This window comes from Rhinolophus ferrumequinum, chromosome 4 (assembly GCF_004115265.2).
Source record: "Rhinolophus ferrumequinum isolate MPI-CBG mRhiFer1 chromosome 4, mRhiFer1_v1.p, whole genome shotgun sequence".
In the NCBI taxonomy this organism is placed as follows: domain Eukaryota; kingdom Metazoa; phylum Chordata; class Mammalia; order Chiroptera; family Rhinolophidae; genus Rhinolophus; species Rhinolophus ferrumequinum.
In genome coordinates, this window is record NC_046287.1 from 98,318,545 (window position 1) to 98,336,953 (window position 18,409).

The 18,409-nt window shown below is 36.2% G+C and overlaps 1 protein-coding gene across 1 annotated transcript in view; it reads left to right on the forward strand.

Moving 5' to 3' along the window:
• Positions 1-18,409, forward strand: part of ATP8A2 (ATPase phospholipid transporting 8A2) — a 555,010-nt gene that overhangs the window by 387,026 nt on the left and 149,575 nt on the right. The window contains exon 28 of the mRNA XM_033104468.1: positions 13,627-13,701. Within this exon, the coding sequence (XP_032960359.1) occupies positions 13,627-13,701 (75 nt within the window). The remainder of the gene's footprint in view (positions 1-13,626; positions 13,702-18,409) is intronic.

An 18,409-nucleotide genomic window follows, 5' to 3' on the forward strand; every position in this document is an offset into this window, starting at 1 on the left:
ATTTGGAAGGTGAAAGGTTTACTTTTGATTGTCTATTGTGTTGGTTTCAACCATATTAGTAAAAGATTGCAATATTTTAGCTCAAAATCTTATAGGAAAATGTTTCAAACTAGAGTGATTGCATTTTGTTATGCAAAATGGGGAAGAGTTTTTGCAGCTTGTTTTTCAAAGTAGTTTACACCCTAATCTACAAAGGATCTTTTAACTTCCTTACGTGGCATTAGAGGCTTAAGAGTTAGGTCATTAATAAGTTTTTTGATCTGCTTATGTACTTATCGTTATGAAGTATCTTGTTGATGTAAAAATCTTAAAATATCAGCAACATGGTAAGTTAGTAGCTATAAATACTGATTCAATTCGGAATTGCCTTAACTTTGATGTTTTAAAAAGTCACTTATTTGTTATACAGGGTCTACTGTTAGTAACTCCAGTCTGTTAAACACGCGCTTGGTACCAGCCATAATATCTTTAATCTTCTCTGCCCTGAGTTCCTCATTTGTGAAATGGAGAAAATGCCTACTTGTTAGGATTGCTGTGAGGTTTAAATGAGATAATCAATTTACAGTGTGAGATTCTTGGCACAGAGTAAGCATGAAATGCTTGTTAGCTTTTATCATCATCATCAAAAACAGCAAACAAGACAATTCTGCAGTTTGTGGTTTCCTTTCCATTCATTCATTTAAAAAATGAAGTTTGGGGGGATTAAGGAAGATATCCACGCTCCATAACAATTAAGTGCTTGACTGGGATGAAACCTATTTGACCAATGTGTCGCTCTGTCCTATACTCACATTTAAGTGAGCTTGCCTCGCATATGGCCAGTGTTCATACTATTCTGCATGTACTCGTTTGTTGAGTACCTACTACTGTATGTGAAGCACTGCGCTGGATCCTGGCCGTGTAATAGTGCGTGGAATCGATATAATCTCTGGCTCCACACATCTTACAAATGGTGGGGTAGACAGGTAACAATGCAACAAAAATTATAGGACGTGACAAGCTAAAAGAGACATGAGCACGGTACAGTGATCGAGAATAGTAAGGTCTTTTCTTTTACATAATTATTTAAAGTAATGCTTATGTGTTGAAACAATAGTAGAGATATATAAAGAAAGAATAATGTACCTTCATCTGCCTCCAGATAATCAATAGGAACAGTTTAGCTAGCCTCCGTAACTTTCTTTGTACTCATAAAAACATATGTAGATATTTTTGTTATGGTTTTACAAAAAATGGAGCCTATACACAGTATTCTGTAACTGTTTTTTTGTGTGTTTGCCTTGAAAAGTCCCTATTAGTTTTTACAAGTATGTGATGTTTGCTGCTAGCATTTCACCTATCCAGTACTGACTCAGAAAGTGAAAAACTCTCCAAAGATTTTAGAGATGAAATCCTGCCCACTTACTGCAATAGTCTCCATTTAATTCTAGCCAGTCAATCTCATAATTTATTGGACAAAAGATACTTAAGGGGAAAGGTTTTTGGGTATCTTGCTACCATAATTGTTATTATTATTTCTGATAACCCCCGCTTTATAAAAGCATCCTTGATTTTTACCCCTTGATTTTCTGTCTACCTACCTACCTTCCTACCGACTTACTTATTTTATTTTTTTGCCTTTTGTCTATCTAATACTATTTCTTTGACGTACATTTCTTTATTTACATACCTACAGATTTAATATTTTAAAAGATAAGTGCTTAATATTTCATAGACTTGCTACATTCATCCCCAATAAAGAACTTTAGGTTTTTTTCACCCTATGCTTTCTGCTTTTTGTTTGTCTTATTTCCACTACTAACAGTACTGCAAAGCAAGGTATGTTTTATGTAAAGGTGCTTTTATTTATGAGAAATGAATTTCTGAAAATAGAATTTCTAGATGAAGTAGATGCTAATTTTTTCACCTAATACATATTACCAGATCGAATTCCAAAAAGACTATAGCACTTTGCCTTTCAAGCAACAGATATCGTTAATGCCAGTTAATTAGCTCAGACCTGACGCGCTAGGCAGTCAATCATGATGGCATTACCACTATTGTGAGAAACCGTATTCTCTACAGGGTAACTTTTATTCTCTACGGGGTAACCTCTCCACGTCACCCCCTTTCCATGGGTCTTAGAAGGAACGGGTCCTTTCATTCCCCAATGAAGTTATCATCTAAGATGTCGGCTGTTAGCTGAGAACCTCAGTGGTGGCAGGTACAGCCTGCTGAGGGTGTACAATGGCAGCTAGGACCTCGAGACAGGAGTCTGTGCAGTTCGCCTAGACGGTTACTGCATTTTTGGCAGTGAGGCAGCAGTTAAAGCAAGGATTTTTTCCAAGAAGGAAAAGCTATTTAATAAGTTTGGGTCAGTTTGCTCATAACAGCACTACGTTTGAGGACCAAAACCCCAGGAGCTTGGCAAACCATCAGTGCTTGGCAGCTCTTCCCACCAACTCACCAAGTCTGAGGCCGTCCAGGCAGAACCTGGCTCTCTCCACTTTGACTTTGACTGTATTCATTTAATAGCATTCCTACTTAAAAAGAAAGTAAAGGCAGAGGAATCTTTCCCCCCCATTAATCCAGAAAAGTAAAATTTAGTGGCTATAAGCAAGCCGTGGTCCAAGTCACTGCATATCAAGGGGGGACTGGCCATCTGTTTGCATTGAGGGCTGTGTGTCTGGTTGTATGCACCGTGGAACTTGTGGTCCACCAAAAATGACATTAATGTTTAGCAATGGGGCAGTGCTTTCTCTTTTTTTGTATATGAATTAGCATTTGTATATAACTAAGCAGTGTGAAAGTCTGATTTTATAGTGTGTCAGGGAGCCATCATGTACCTGTCTCATGAATAAATAAAATAAAAACGAAGTACGTTTGTGTAAATATTTAAAAATACAGTGTGTTCTCATATTTTTCCATTTCACCTATGGAAATCTTGCCAAAATGAAATCAAGTTTGAGTGTTTACAAAGTAAGAAAAACCAGCTCATGGATTTTGAAATTAGGGGATGGATTTTTGTTTGTTTTGTTTTATTTTATTTTGGTTTTCTTTTTTTTTCTCTCTCTCTATCAAATAAATAGTTCCGGTCTGATTATCTAATGATGGATTATTTAAGTGAAGATTGAAATTGAACTGGAAATGTTGAGAAGGAGCTTGTTTATACTTTTCACAAAACTGCAGCACCTGCAACTGATAAAAATTAGGACAAACATTTCGAAAATGTTTGAAGACACATGTGGCCAAGGCAGTGCCAACTCGGACAGAATCAGAACTGGCTGCTTAGAGGAGCTATCCCAACATTCAGCTAATCAAGAATGTTAATCTAGTGAAGACTGAAAATTTGTACATGGTTCAGGATTGCTTGGAGCAAGGAGTAATGCTGACCATGAGATGCTTGATTTCTTCGGATTTTTTTCCCATATTGTACATTTTCATCAACTTGAGCGTCTTAGTTATGTACAATTTACTCTCAGTCTTTAATGTAACTTGTCATTAATAATTTATACAGGTATATTTCTGTTTTAGGGATCTAAATATGTGAAGTGTGGATTCGCATTCGATGTTTCTATAGTCTGTAAAGAACTGGGCCGTTGGTCCTATAGGTGAGGTCTGGCTAGAGGGGCGTCACTTGAAAAGAAGTGAAGATTTCCGAACTCACACAAAGCATGGCGTCGTGCAACCTGGTTTCTAACTTTTGTCAGGTTGACCTACCGTGTTTCAGCTCTAATGCGTCTTTTGGAGCAAAAATTAATATAAGACCTGGTATTATATTATCTTACATTATATTATATTATATTATATTATATTATATTATATTATATTATATTATATTATATTATATTAAACACCTGGTCTTATAGTAAAATAAAACTGGGTCTTATATTAATTTTTGCTCCAAAAGACACATTAGAGCTGATGGTCCGGGTAGGTCTTATTTTCGGGGAAACACGGTAATAAATTTATTTCTTTCATCCAGGGATTCTCCAGCATGTCCCTGTTGACATTTTGGAGCAGATAATCCCTTGTTGTAGGGGCTGTCCTGGACCTTGTAGGATGGTTAGCAGAATCTTTGGCCTCTACCACTTGATACTTATAACACCCTCAAAAAGGTCCCCAGATATGGTCAGGTGTCTCCTTGGAGGCAAAATGAACCCAAGTGGAGAATTCCTGCTGGAAACAGTTATAGCAATAAAACACGAACGTGTTTTCAAAGTTCAGAACAGTCCAAGATGTAGACGTGAATCTCCGTTATATCCGCCAGAGAACACTTCTGTTACCAAAAGGTAATGAATATTAACAATTTCTTATATGTCTTCCAAAAAGTTGCCATGCATATGAGTGTATACATCTATTCTGTACAATCATGACCATTCAACATATACCTTGATATTTTTTATTTGAATAATATATCTGTAAGATTTTGTATCCTAGTGCTTACAGATTTATATTACTCTTTGTAATATCAGCACAGTGTTTCATTGTTAGGGAGGAATCATAATTCATTTAACCAGCTATCAGTATACATACAAGTTCTAATTTTTTATCTTTCCAGATAATGCTATGGTAACCACTCTTGTATTTTCATGTTGAATACTGTGTGATTATAGTTATAAGATATAATTTAGAGTATGTCCCTAAAAGTGGAATTGTTGGGTCAAAAGAAAAGTGCATTAAACCCATTCTATCTTGCCTACTGGGTATGAGATTAGCTATTTCCCCAGGTTACCAGACTTAAATCCTTGCCCATCTGTTAGATAAAAAATTATATCCGTTTGTGTGTGTGTGTGTGTGTGTGTATTTCATAAAAAATGAGATTTTCTATCTAAGTTTTATTCTCATGACCTCACTGCATATATTCTTTGCCTATTTTCCTAACAGATTGTCAGGAGTTTTCTCATTTGTAAGAACCTCTTTATGCATTAAGGAAATTAGGCATCTGTCTTCATAGATGTTACAAATATATTTGTATTATTTATTAATTTTCTTTCAACTTTATAATCTTTTTCTCTATAGCAATGAATTGTTTCAAATTTATCCCTCTTTTTGGATGACTTTTGAGTTTTAATGTCTTACAGAGAGTCAGTTTCATATACAAAAAAAGTAATTTTTTATATTTCCTCCTAATGCTTTGTTTTTTTTGTTTGTTTTTTTTTTTTTTTGTTATAAGCAGATTTTTTTTTAATTTTTTTTTAATTTATTGGGGTGACAATTGTTAGTAAAATTACATAGATTTCAGGTGTGCAATTCTGTATCACATCATCCATAAATTACACTGTGTGTTCACCACCCAGAGTCAGTTCCTCTTCCATCACCATATATTTGATCCCCCTTACCCTCATCTCCCACCCCCCAACCCCCTTACCCTCTGGTAACCACTAAATTACATTCCCCAGATTAATTTTCAAACCCCGTGGCCATCCTGTGGTCACCGACTGCCCTCCAATCCCCTCACCCTCCCCCCCACCCCTCCCGCCCATCTAGCAACCCTCAGTTTTTCCTCTTTGTCTCCAAAACTGTTTCTGATTAGTTCATTCACTTATTCTTTTCTTTAGATTCCACAAATAAGTGAGATCATATGGTACTTATCTTTCTCTGTCTGACTTATTTCACTTAACATAATGTTCTCTAGATCCATCCATGTTGTTGCAAATGGTAAGATTTCTTTCTTCTTTATGGCTGTGTAATACTCCATTGTATAAATGTACCACAGTTTCTTAATCCAGTCATCTACCGATGGGCATTTTGGTTGTTTCCATGTCTTAGCTATTGTGTATAGTGCTGCAATAAACATAGGAGTGCATAAAGATTTTTGAATTGAAGTTTTGGATTTCTCCGGATAGATTCCTAGGAGTGGAATTACTGGATCATAGGGTAGTTCCATTTTCAGATTTTTGAGATACCTCCATACTGTTTTCCATAGTGGCTGCACCAATCTGCAATCCCACCAACAGTGCACAAGCGTTCCCTTTTCTCCACATCCGCACCAGCACTTGTTGTTTGTTGATTTATTGATGATAGCCATTTTGACTGGGGTGAGGTGGTACCTCATTGTGGTTTTTATTTGCATTTCTCTGATGGTTAGTGAGGTTGAGCATTTCTTCATATGTCTGTTTGCCATCTGTATGTCCTTTTTAGAAAAATGTCTCTTCAAGTCCTCTGCCCATTTTTTAATTGGGTCGTTTGTTTTTTTGGAGTTGAGTTGAATGAGTTTTTTATAGATTTGTGATATTAATCCCTTATCAGATATATCATTGGCAAATATCTTTTCCCATTCAGTAGGATCCCTTCTTGTTTTATTGATGGTTTCCTTTGCTGTGAAAAAACTTTTTAGTTTGATATAATCCCACATGTTTATTTTTTCTCTTACTTCCCTCGAGCGAAGGAAAAATCTATCAGTAAAAATCTTACTCCGGGTAATGTCTGAGAAGTTTCTTCCTATATTTTCTTCTAGGTATTTTATGGTTTCAGATCTTACATTTAAGTCTTTAAGCCATTTTGAATTTATTTTTGTATATGGTGTAAGGAGGGTGGTCCAGCTTCATTTTTTTGCATGTGTCTGTCCAGGTTTCCCAGCACCATTTATTGAATAGACTGTCTTTACTCCATCATACATTCTTGCTTCCATTGTCGTAGATTAAATGGCCATATAGGCGTGGATTTATTTCTGGACTCTCTATTCTGTTCCATTGATCTATGTGTCTGTTTTTATGCCAGTACCATGCTGTTTTGATTACTGTAGGCTTGTAGTATAATTTGAAGTCAGGTATTGTTATACCTCCCACTTTGTTCTTATTTCTCAAGATTGCTTTTGCTATTCGGGGTCTTTTATGGTCCCATATAAATTTTAGGATTATATGTTCTATTTCTGTGAAAAACGACGTTGGCAGTTTGATAGGAATTGCATTGAATATGTATATTGCCTTAGGCAGTATGGACATTTTAACTATATTAATTCTTCCTATCCATGAACATGATATGTGTTTCCATCTATTTATATCTTCCTTCATTCCTTTCTTCAGTGTCTTATAATTTTCTGAGTACAGATCTTTTACTTCTTTGGTTAAATTTATTCCCAGGTATTTTATAGTCTTTGGAGCGATTGTAAATGGGATTGTTTTTTTAATTTCTCCTTCTGATGTTTTATTATTGGTATATACAAATGCAACTGATTTCTGAATATTAATTTTGTATCCTGCTACTTTACTAAATTCATCTATCAGCTCTAATAGCTTCTTGGTGGAGTCTTTAGGGTTCTCTATATATAGTATCATATCATCTGCATACAATGATAACTTTACTTCCTCCTTACCAATCTGGATGCCTTTTATTTCTTTTTCTTGTCTGATTGCTGTGGCTAGAACTTCCAGCACTATGTTGAATAGAAGCGGAGATAGTGGGCATCCTTGCCTTGTTCCTGATCTTAGGGGGAATGGTTTTAGCTTTTCCCCATTGAGTATGATGTTAGCTGTGGGTTTGTCATATATGGCCTTTATTATGTTGAGATATGATCCCTCTATTCCCACTTTCTTAAGGGTTTTTATCATAAATGGCTGTTGGATTTTATCAAATGCTTTTTCTGCATCTATTGATATGATCATGTGATTTTTATTTTTCATTTTGTTAATGTGGTGTATCATGTTAATTGATTTGCGGATGTTGAACCACCCTTGCATACCAGGGATGAATCCCACTTGATCATGGTGAATGATCTTTTTAATGTATTGCTGAATTCTGTTCGCTAATATTTTGTTGAGGATTTTTGCATCTATGTTCATTAGAGATATCGGCCTGTAGTTTTCTTTTTTTATGGTGTCTTTGTCTGATTTTGGGATCAGGGTGATAGTGGCTTTGTAAAAAGTGTTTGGGAGTCTTCCTTCCTTCTGGATTTTTTGGAAGAGCTTGAGGAGAATAGGTGATAATTCTTTTTTGAACGTTTTGTAAAATTCACCTGTAAAGCCATCTGGTCCAGGGCTTTTGTTTGTTGGGAGACTGTTGATTACTGATTCAATTTCCGTGGTGGTAATCAGTCTATTCAGGTTTTCTGTTTCTTCTTGAGTTAGACTTGGAAGGTTGTACGCCTCTAGAAAATTGTCCATTTCTTCCAGATTGTCAAATTTGTTGGCATATAGTTGCTCATAGTAACTTCTTAAAACTCTTTGTATTTCTGCAGTGTCCGTTGTCACTTCTCCTCTTTCATTTCTGATTTTATTAATTTGGGTCCTCTCTCTCTTTTTTTTAATGAGTCTGGCTAAAGGTTTGTCGATTTTGTTTATCTTCTCTAAGAACCAACTCTTGGATTCATTGATCTTTTGTATTGTTTTTCTGGTTTCTATTTCATTTATTTCTGCTCTGCTCTTTATTATCTCCTTCCTTGTGCTCCCTTTGGGCTTATTTTGCTGTTGTTTTTCCAAATCCCTTAAATGTGAAGATAAACTGTTGATTAGTGATGTTTCTTGTTTCTTTAGGTAGGCCTGCAAAGGTATGAATTTCCCTCTTAGGACTGCTTTCCCAGCATCCCATAGATTTTGGGTCGTCGTGTTTTCATTTTCGTTTGTCTCAAGATATCTTTTGATTTCTTCCTTGATCTCCTGCTTGACCCATTCATTATTTAGTAATAAGTTATTCAGCCTCCATGAATTGGTGTGTCTTCCAGTTTTTTTCCTGTAGTTCATTTCTAATTTCATAGCATTGTGATCAGAGAAGACAATTGGTATGATTTCAATTTTCTAAAATTTATCAAGACTTGTTTTGTGGCCTAACATATGATCTATCTTGGAAAATGTTCCATGTGCGCTTGAGAAAAACGTGTATTTTGCAGCATTGGGGTGAAATGTTCTGAAAATATCGATTAAATCCAAGTGGTCCAATGTATCATTTAAGGCTGTTGTTTCCATATTGATTTTCTGTCTGGAATACCTGTCCCTTGTTGTCAGAGGTGTGTTGAAGTCCCCTACTATAATAGTGTTACTGTTGATCTCTGTCTTTATGTCAGTCAGTACCTGTTTTATATATTTAGGTGCTCCTATGTTGGGTGCATAGATGTTTACTAGGGTTATGTCCTCTTGTCGGATCGATCCCTTTATTATTATATAGTGCCCATCTTTATCTTTTAGTATGTTCTTCATTTTAAAGTCTATTTTGTCAGATATAAGTATTGCAACTCCAGCTTTTTTGTCGTTTCCATTTGCATGAAATATCTTACTCCAACCCTTCACTTTCAGCCTGTGTGTGTCTTTTGTTCTGAGGTGAGTCTCTTGTATACAGCATATACAAGGGTCTTGCTTTCTTATCCAGTCAGCCACCCTATGTCTCTTGATTGGAGCATTTAATCCATTTACATTTAAAGTGATTATTGATAGGTACATAGTTATTGCCATTTTTAAATTTGTAGTTAGGTTGTTTTGATCTTTCTTCTATTTACAGAAGTCCTTTTAGTATTTCTTGCAATGCTGGCTTGGTTGTAATAAATTCCTTTAGCTTATTTTTTTCTGGAAAGCTCTTTATCTCTCCATCAACTTTAAATGATAGCCTTACTGGATAAAGCAATCTAGGTTGTAGGCCTTTGTTTTCCATCACTTTGAGTATCTCCTGCCACTCCCTCCTGGCCTTCAATGTTTCTGTAGAAAAATCATTTGATAGTCTTATGGGAGTTCCCTTGTATGTAACCCTCCGTCTTTCTCTTGCTGCTTTTAGGATTCTCTCTTTGTCTTTAAGCTTTGCCATTTTAACTATAATGTGTCTTGGTGTGGACCTGTTTGGGTTTACCCTGGTTGGAACTCTCTGCACTTCCTGGGCTTGTATGTTGGTTTCCTTCATCAGGTTGGGGAAGTTTTCAGACATTATTACTTCAAATATGTTCTCAATCCCTTGCTTACTCTCTTCACCTTCTGGTATTCCTATGATGCGCATGTTGTTGCGCTTGATGTTATCCCAGAGGTCTTGCTTTGTTTTTTATGCTTAAAAATTCAATGCCTCTATAATTAATTTGAGTATATGGAGTGAGACCAAAATACCATATAATTTTTTTCTGAATGCCATGGTAAAAATCCGTTAGACAATAAAGGGCATTTGAAACAAGTGAGGCAATGATGGCTTATTACCCAAATGATAACATAACTGCCTCATCTTTGGATGCCAAATATTAAGCTGGATCCATACATGATACTTACAAGGAACCAATGGGAGCCATTGTAGCTTACTGAAGGAGAAGCTGTGTTGTTAGAACAGTAGGAGAAGACCTCATCTGTAAGGCTTTGTAAGTCAGGGTTATGAAATCCATCTTATTCGATTAGTGTTTCTTTTTCATGTTTGTTTGACATGTTTCTCTTGTGCATAGCATATACATATTTTGGATTTTATTTTTTTTATCCATTGAGAATTTAAAATTTTTGTATTATTAATATAACAGACATATTTGGTAGTCTTCTGTCATCACATTTTATGTAATGTTTTCAGCTTTTACTGTTTCCTTGGTTTCTATATTTTGCTAAAATTCTTGTCATGCTTTGTTTCCCTAAGGACTTGTAAACATTCACTACTGGCTTCTGGTATTGTATACTGCTAGAGAGAAATATGAAGCCAACTTGGTTTTTCCCCTTGCAGGTTAATTGGGGTTTTTTTGCCTGAATATATTAGAGAATTAATCTTAACAGAATTTTAAAACTCATGAATTCACTCACATATCAGGATATGTGTAGGTGTAGGTCTTTCTGTAGCTGTTGTTTTGTTTCCTGGGGACAATGGGTGCCCTCAACATTTGCTGATTAAGGTTTTGGAATATTTCAGAAAATTTTCTTTTAATACATCTTTTAACATTTTTTTTTCTATTCTACTTGTTCTTTTTTTCAAGGTATACCTTTTTGGAATGTTTTTAAATCATCTTTAAAAGGCTGTTAGTTTGTCTTAAAATCAGTGTTACATTTTGTCCTTTGTTCATTCCTTTTCTCAAGCCTGCTCTACCCACCACTGAAAGTAGATTCAGCAATGTCAATTCTGGGATATATTTCCCTCCGTGTACCTTGAATCTTTTCTTATTTGTTTCTTTCTTTGATACCTTACATATCTAATTTTAGCTCTTGCTTGAAAGAAGGCCACGTTTTCTTTAAGTCCTTAGGTATCACCAAGAGCATTCGAAATTTTCTTCTGTCATGTGATCTGGTTCTTGCTGTAAAAATTGTTTCATATACTTTTTGTTACATTCCTTTATTTTTTTCTTTATTATTTTTTGATGATGTCTGGGGAGGGGTCTTCAAAGTTGTTTCAGAACACTTTCCCATCAAATTTTTAGTCTCTTCTGCACTGGTCATGCATGTATCACTTTGTGTGGAGGCACGTCCCTCCCCACCATTTCTTCTCCTTGGATGAATCAGAGAAGCCTGTATGTCTGACAGTGAATTTCTGTATGTTATGGGGTTTTCTGTTAGATTGTTTCGTATTTATTTCCTTTCAGTCTACCTCCATCAGTGTCTGCCAAGTTGATTGCCACTTATGCTCCCTCCTGTGCCCGCCATTCTCCTCACTTGCTTCTTGGGGTGGGGGTGGGGGAGAAGACATGTGTGCATACAGAGCCCTTTAACTGCAATTTGCCTGCTGTGCTGAATCAGGCCACGGACTTGTCATGACTTGTCCCTACCTCTAGATTTCACCCTCTAAATACGAGTTGGTTCAGCTACTTCTTGGGTTGTTTCACATATTTCTTGTAAATCTTTTTACTCTTTAGGTTTTGTCTGTTATTGACATTCTCCCCTGATTTGATCTAATCTTGTCATATATATCAGCTTCTATTCTATGTTCTTTGTAGTTTTAACTAAGTTGAAAGTAGTTGAAAGTAGTTCATTGAAAGTAGTTATCTCTTTTCTATTTTCAATTATTTTGCTGGTTTCGATTGATTATTAGGGAGGGGAGGGCAATAGAAATATCACTACCTTCAACAAAAGGCAATACATTAACCAAGTGAAGCAATAAAATAGTTACATGTTTACTAGACATTTATCAATGTTTGCTCAGTTGTTTGAATAGGAGACTATAGAAGTATAATCTTGGGGAAATTAGGTTAAAATCCTTGGAACAATTTACAAATATGTTGAATCAGGTGTGGATCCAGACTCGCACGGCACTAAAAGTTTGATTGAAGGATTGATTGCCAAGCCTGCAGTGGGAGGAGGCAGTGCCATTGAAACTGTCATTTTAGGGATGGCTAATATTAGAAAAGGTGTTGTAAAAATATTTTGAGTACAGAGCATGGCACAAACTTCTGATTCTTACTTCTCCACCAATATTTCTTCACTAAGAATAGCCAAGTCTCATGGGGACCTCTTGGGAGATAGCTGAAATTCTGAGTGAATAGGAGTGTGGAAAGATTTTTAAGGGGCAGCAAGCTTATCTTAGATTTAGGAGGGATCCCTTGTAGCTTTTTGAACTAAGGAATAAGACGATGAAGTTTGTGCTTAAGAAAACTTCATCTGGCGATTGGCTTGAGGTACGAGTCATGTGATCCCACTGGGACTCGGAGAGCCCCTGTTTGTTCCAAATATCATACAGTTGCTCGGGATGGGGAATTTCTGTCTCAAGAAGCCTTGTCTAGTGGTGTCAAGAGACTGATTTTGAAAAATCTGACTCAGTAAAATTTCAGTAGCAGAGCTGATCTCAACTCAGATTATCGTGGGGCAGCTGTTGTGTGGCCAGTGTGCCAACTTGGTAACGCCGAGTGCCACACGATGTCACACTACGAAGGTGGAGTCTGTGATTGGCACGAGATACTTTAAAGTCTACTCAACTCACTGGAATCCTCCCGTATCCTATCAATTGAGCTGAATTTTCTACAGCAGCATTTTGTATTCCGTATTCCGTATTCGGTCCCTCCTGAGGATGGCTCAGCCCCCTCGTACTCCACTCCTACCACCTCCCCCTCTTCTCGTTATACCTGAGCGACCGTCCCTTCTCCAAAAAAGTTTTATTCCCTTGTCATGCATGCCCCTGGCACTCTGTAGTAGTTTTTATGCCAGTCTTCCCTAATCAGAATTATAGACTGCTTGAAGACATGACTAATAATTTTTTAAATCTACTTATACAACCCATTTGATTTATTTATACAAACCCATGTTCCTCCAAAAGATGATTTAAGCATGTTTCTTTCATATATTGTGCTTTCACCTTTGCTGTGGTTGTGGACACTCGATTAAAGAGGGTCAACATTTCAAGAAGACACGTGACCAGCAGAAGAGTTCTTGTTTTTTTTAAATTTTTATCTATTTGGAAGTCCTACAAAGATAAATTATATTTACGCAATCAACTCTGTAGAGAAAAAAAGACATGAAGTTAAGACTCTTCTAGCCAATAAGAGAGTATTGACACAAAACGTACTAGATATAAATTAAACATAAATTGCTTTTCTGTTACTATGTGCATATTACGTCTTAAAATCGTCGTATGCCTTAAATACAAATTTTCCTTAAAATGTTGGTATGTGTGATCCTGGGAATTTATATTTTCTGAAAGAACAACTGCTATGGTCCTGTGGCTTTGTATCCCTTAGCAGCTGTGTCCAGCTGGTGGTCCACATTCCCGCTACTTCTCCAGCGAATGGAAACATTTAGGTCAATATTGATATAAAACTTCATGAACTTTCTTCTCTTTCAGCTTTGGTTCGCCTTTGTTAATGGATTTTCTGGGCAGATTTTATTTGAACGTTGGTGCATCGGCTTGTACAATGTGGTAAGCATTCTCCATCTCTATCTGATAGCACACAGGGCTTCAGTGACAGTCCTTGACTGTTTATGTCTGGGGAGTGTATCTAAGTCAATCATGTGTATACATAGCAGGCAGCTTTGCGGTCTTTGTTGCTGCGACACATCCTGCAGAAGCCCAAACTCTGCACACATGGTTTCAATCATCGCAGATCATTCTGGAATAACCCCATGAAATTATTAAGCCATATATCTTGATAATAGACCCTTGTTACCTCCTTACTCAATGCCTGTGCTACATTTTCATGTTTGGAGCTCAAGTAAAATTTCTGAACTACATCTAAACTCATTCCACTTTGTCGATTTATTTCTGAATTCTTTAACATAGGTACGAACATACAGTATGTGATCTGCTGTTCTCCTCTTTGGCCTTCTTAAAAGAGCATCTGTCCTTGTAGAAGGTTTTCTTCCCCAGTTTGTGCTAAAATAATGAATTCTGACTTCCAGCTCCTAGGGTGAATGGTAATCAGCTTATTTGGTATTTTTTTACAATTTTAGAGTTCTTTTTTTCATTACTTGACTGTAATGAATGCAAAAGCTAGAAATAAATATAAATTCTAAGCTACATAAAATGACTAAGTAGCTACTTAGCTTTCTGTTTTACTGGCAGGAAGAAGGAAGGGGCTTGTAGCTTAGTGCTTTAGAGACCCCCATATGGTACATTTTTAAGTTGCACTTTCACACGTAATTCGGACACTAACTCCCACTTCTCTGCTCCAGGGGGCTTTAGACTCTGAAGCAGTCATCACAGATAGGCGTAGATGGAAGTTACCAGACATACAATAATATAAATTGTGGCGCTATAAATATTTACAGCTTGTATATACATTTGTGGCTAGATATTCAAGTCACCCGTGCACTCAACTCTTTCTTCTTTTTCTTTCTTTCTTTTTTTTTTAATTAGCTATGACACTGGGTGCTAGGTATAAAATGCTGCATACAGTTGTACCAGTCCTGTGTAGCTTACAGGTTAAGACGATCAGATGTGTAGACGAAGATGCCACTGAGATTGAGTTCGGATCTTGAGTTTAAGCAGCATCGGTCAGTTAGTAACTGTTAGTAACGTTCATTGCTAATCCTTAACCCCAAAGAGACAAAGGTGACAGGTGGTGAGAGCAGGGCTGAGTCGATGCTCACTTATCACTTGTGCTAGAAAAGCTCCTCCATCCGCCTACCACCTCGATACGGGCTTAAGGAACTCCCCATGTCACATTAACTTCGCAGGACTTACAACTGTTTCAAGCAGGTTAAAATTATGCGCCCCTTTAGTGGGAAATATGCTGACTGCTTCATAGTGATTTAGCGCTGGGAAGGGCCAACCCCATGCCCTCATATGTATTTAAAAATACGAGGCTGAGACCTAGGAGACTACGATTTAGAGCCAAAGCCAGGACTGGAATACATGTCACCTGGTTGTACGACAAATGGATTTTAGCCCTGTTTTCATGCTCAGGGTATGAGAGCTGGATTTTTTTCTTAATTCCATTGCCCTGGGCAATTCCAATGAATCCAATAAATTTGAACTGTGTGCCTACTGTTCATAAGGTGCTGATAGGCTGTAGGATGGCATTGGCCAAAATACGGTCCACAGACTACCTGCATGAGAATAACCAGGACTTTTTTGAAGATTCAGGCTCCTGAGCTCCACCCCAACTTAACAAAGAGTTTCTCAGGGATACTGCATTTTAAAGAAATTTTTCTAGTGATGCTTATGCACATTAAAGTTTAAGACTCACAGTGACCTTTGATCACTAGGGTTGGGAACGTGCTTTATGTACTTTTTGTCCCCCAGATTACAGAGAGGAGAATATTGCAGTGGAGAAGTGAATTTCAAGGTGAAATGCCCTATGTTACTTAGGAGTCCACAGTGCATGTGTTGGAATGGACCACCAAGGAGTGGTGGCGGAACGTGGGGAGGGACATCAAGGATCTGTGAAATGGGGTCAGAAGGATCACTGGCCTCCAGAGTCCATCATGCTGAAAGGGCCAAACGTTTTGAGAACACGGAGGTTCGCCCACAGGCATGTGTGCACACACCCCTGCGAACGCATTTAGTTTGAACCGGGTAACACATCATGCCCTTTACTGCTTAATACCTTACTGCATAATTACTGAGACCATTCTCTTGCATAACCGCAGGATAATGACCAAAATCTGAAAATTTAACATGGATACAATAATCCACTTCAGTCCATATTCCAATTATAGTATGATTGTTCCAATAATGTCCTATTTAGCAGTTCTTTTTCTCTCCAGTATCACTCCGCAAAGACCCAGTGCAAGAGGCAATTGGTGACACCTGAGGCATTTACTATGGACCCCTCTTCTGTGCTGGGGTTCTCCCTTGCTCTTTTCTTCAAGCAGTGTTTCTCCTGCTTTTTCTTCTTCTGTACTTATTCCTTATGTCTGATTCTCCAAGCCATCTCAAGTAACACATCATTGCTTCTCAGTTTAACTCTCATAGCAGATTGAATAGCATGAAAACTGACTTAAACTCTCACATTTCCCAAAATGATGAATGAATGCTATCTCATTAGCTTCTCATTATTATTCTGTTAATCTCCAATTTCTACATCATTTTATTTTATGGTTAGAATGAGAGTAAAGAGACCACCAGTGACAAAAGCTACCATTGTCAGGTGGATTTCAGCTAAATTGTATCTATGTTTTAGGAAAGAAATAACTTTTTAAAACTGTTTCAGAAAATTTGTCCTATTTAATTGTATCAAACCAGCCTAATTGAAAGAAAATCCATAGCCAGCCTCACTTATAAACATAAATACAAAATTCTAAGTAAAATATCAGCAAATAGAGTTCAAGAGCGTATCAAAAGAATAAAATATTTCACCAAGTAGTATTTATTTCAGGAGTACAGGAGATTACAAATTTCTAAATATCACTATATCAACAAAATAAAGAAGAAAAACTTGATCCCACCAGTAGATGCTGCAAAAATATATGAGGCAATTCAGCTGCCACACCCAAAATACAAAGTCTAAGTAAAATAGGAAAGAAAGAAGCCAATTAACATAATGCAGACTCTTTATATAAAACACCACTAGCATGTTGCTATAAATGGTAAAATTCTAAAACTTTTTCAATTTTAAGTAAGAAATTAGTTAGGGATGATTGCCATCACCATATAATTCAGCATTGTTTTGGAATTTTCAGCGACTGCCATGAAAATTAAACAACTATTAAATTTACTAGAAAAAAAGATGAACTATTTCTGTGCTTATACAAATATGCACATAAAAATGGCCATGTAAATATGTTCTTGTATGATTGTATACATAGAAAACCCAAAAGAAACTAGTAAAGAAATACTGGAATGATAAGAGAATTTGATAAGGTGACCAGAGCCATAGTAAACACATAAAAATCAATAGCTTTTTAAATTCTAGCACACAGTAGCTTTTTTTTTTCACTCTAGCAATGAGCGCTTAAAAATGCAAAGGGAGTAATAATTCTTTCAGAATAACAATTCAAATTATCTTACCTTGTAATATCAAATATAATACATTATATATCAAATTACATATCAAATATATATCAAATTATAATACATTGCATAGGAATAATTTTTATAATACTTTATAGAAATTTTTATAATTTATTTTATGAAAAAGAACGAAATCTTCCAATGTATATGAAACAAGATTTGAACAAATGGAAAATGCATACTACTTTTTTGTGTGGGAAGATTTAGTATCATAAAAGAATAAACTCCTCTAAAGTTAATATATAAATTTATCTGATTCCAAAGAGAACTCCAATAAGTGATTGTTTTGGGGTGGAAGGAGAGGAGTTGCATAAAATGATATTAAAGTATAAATGAGATTAACAACTACCTGAGAATAAACATGCAAAGCATGTTGTTCAAAAAGGAGCAATCATAAGGGTAGACTCATCTTTGTTAAACATCAGACTATACTCTAAAGCTACCATAACCAAACCTGTGTGATATTAGCATAGAACTAGACGAATAAGCCAGAGAATCTAGAACCAGATCCCACTTCTAGATTCTAGATCTATAACACATGAGAATGTAGTAAATGTCAAAGATGGTATTTCAGTTTAGTGGAAAAGTGTGGATCGATTAGTTATATTCTCACAAGTGGTTCTTTATTTGGAAAAAAAATAAAATCAGACTCTAATCTTAAACCACGTAGTAAGTAAATTCCAAGTATACTAAGACATAATGAAAAAATAAAACTCTAAGAATCCTGAAAGAAACTCCTGAAAACTTCCATAACCACAATTGGACACTCAGAAGCTATTCTTGACCACATGAAAATTAAAAGTTTTTGTATAGTGAAAGAAACCATAAAGAAAGTGAGTGGGCCAAGGTGCATTTGGATTTAATTGTATAACGTCTTAAGACAGAGTTGATGTCTATTATACTCAAAGAACTGTTAGAAAAGGGGGATAAACCATGAGTAGAAAATGGACAAGTACTGGACTAGACATTTCACAGAATTCCAAATCCAAATGTTCAACAAATATATGGGCACATGCTCAAAGTCACTGGTAGTTGGGGAAATGTAAATTTTTCTAAAGAAAGAGTTAATATCTTTAATTTTTCAAACTGGAGAATATTAAATATAACATAACAGCCATTGCTGATAAGAAAGCAGGGCGAAGATTACTGTTGTCCTTTGGGAGGGAAAGATAAA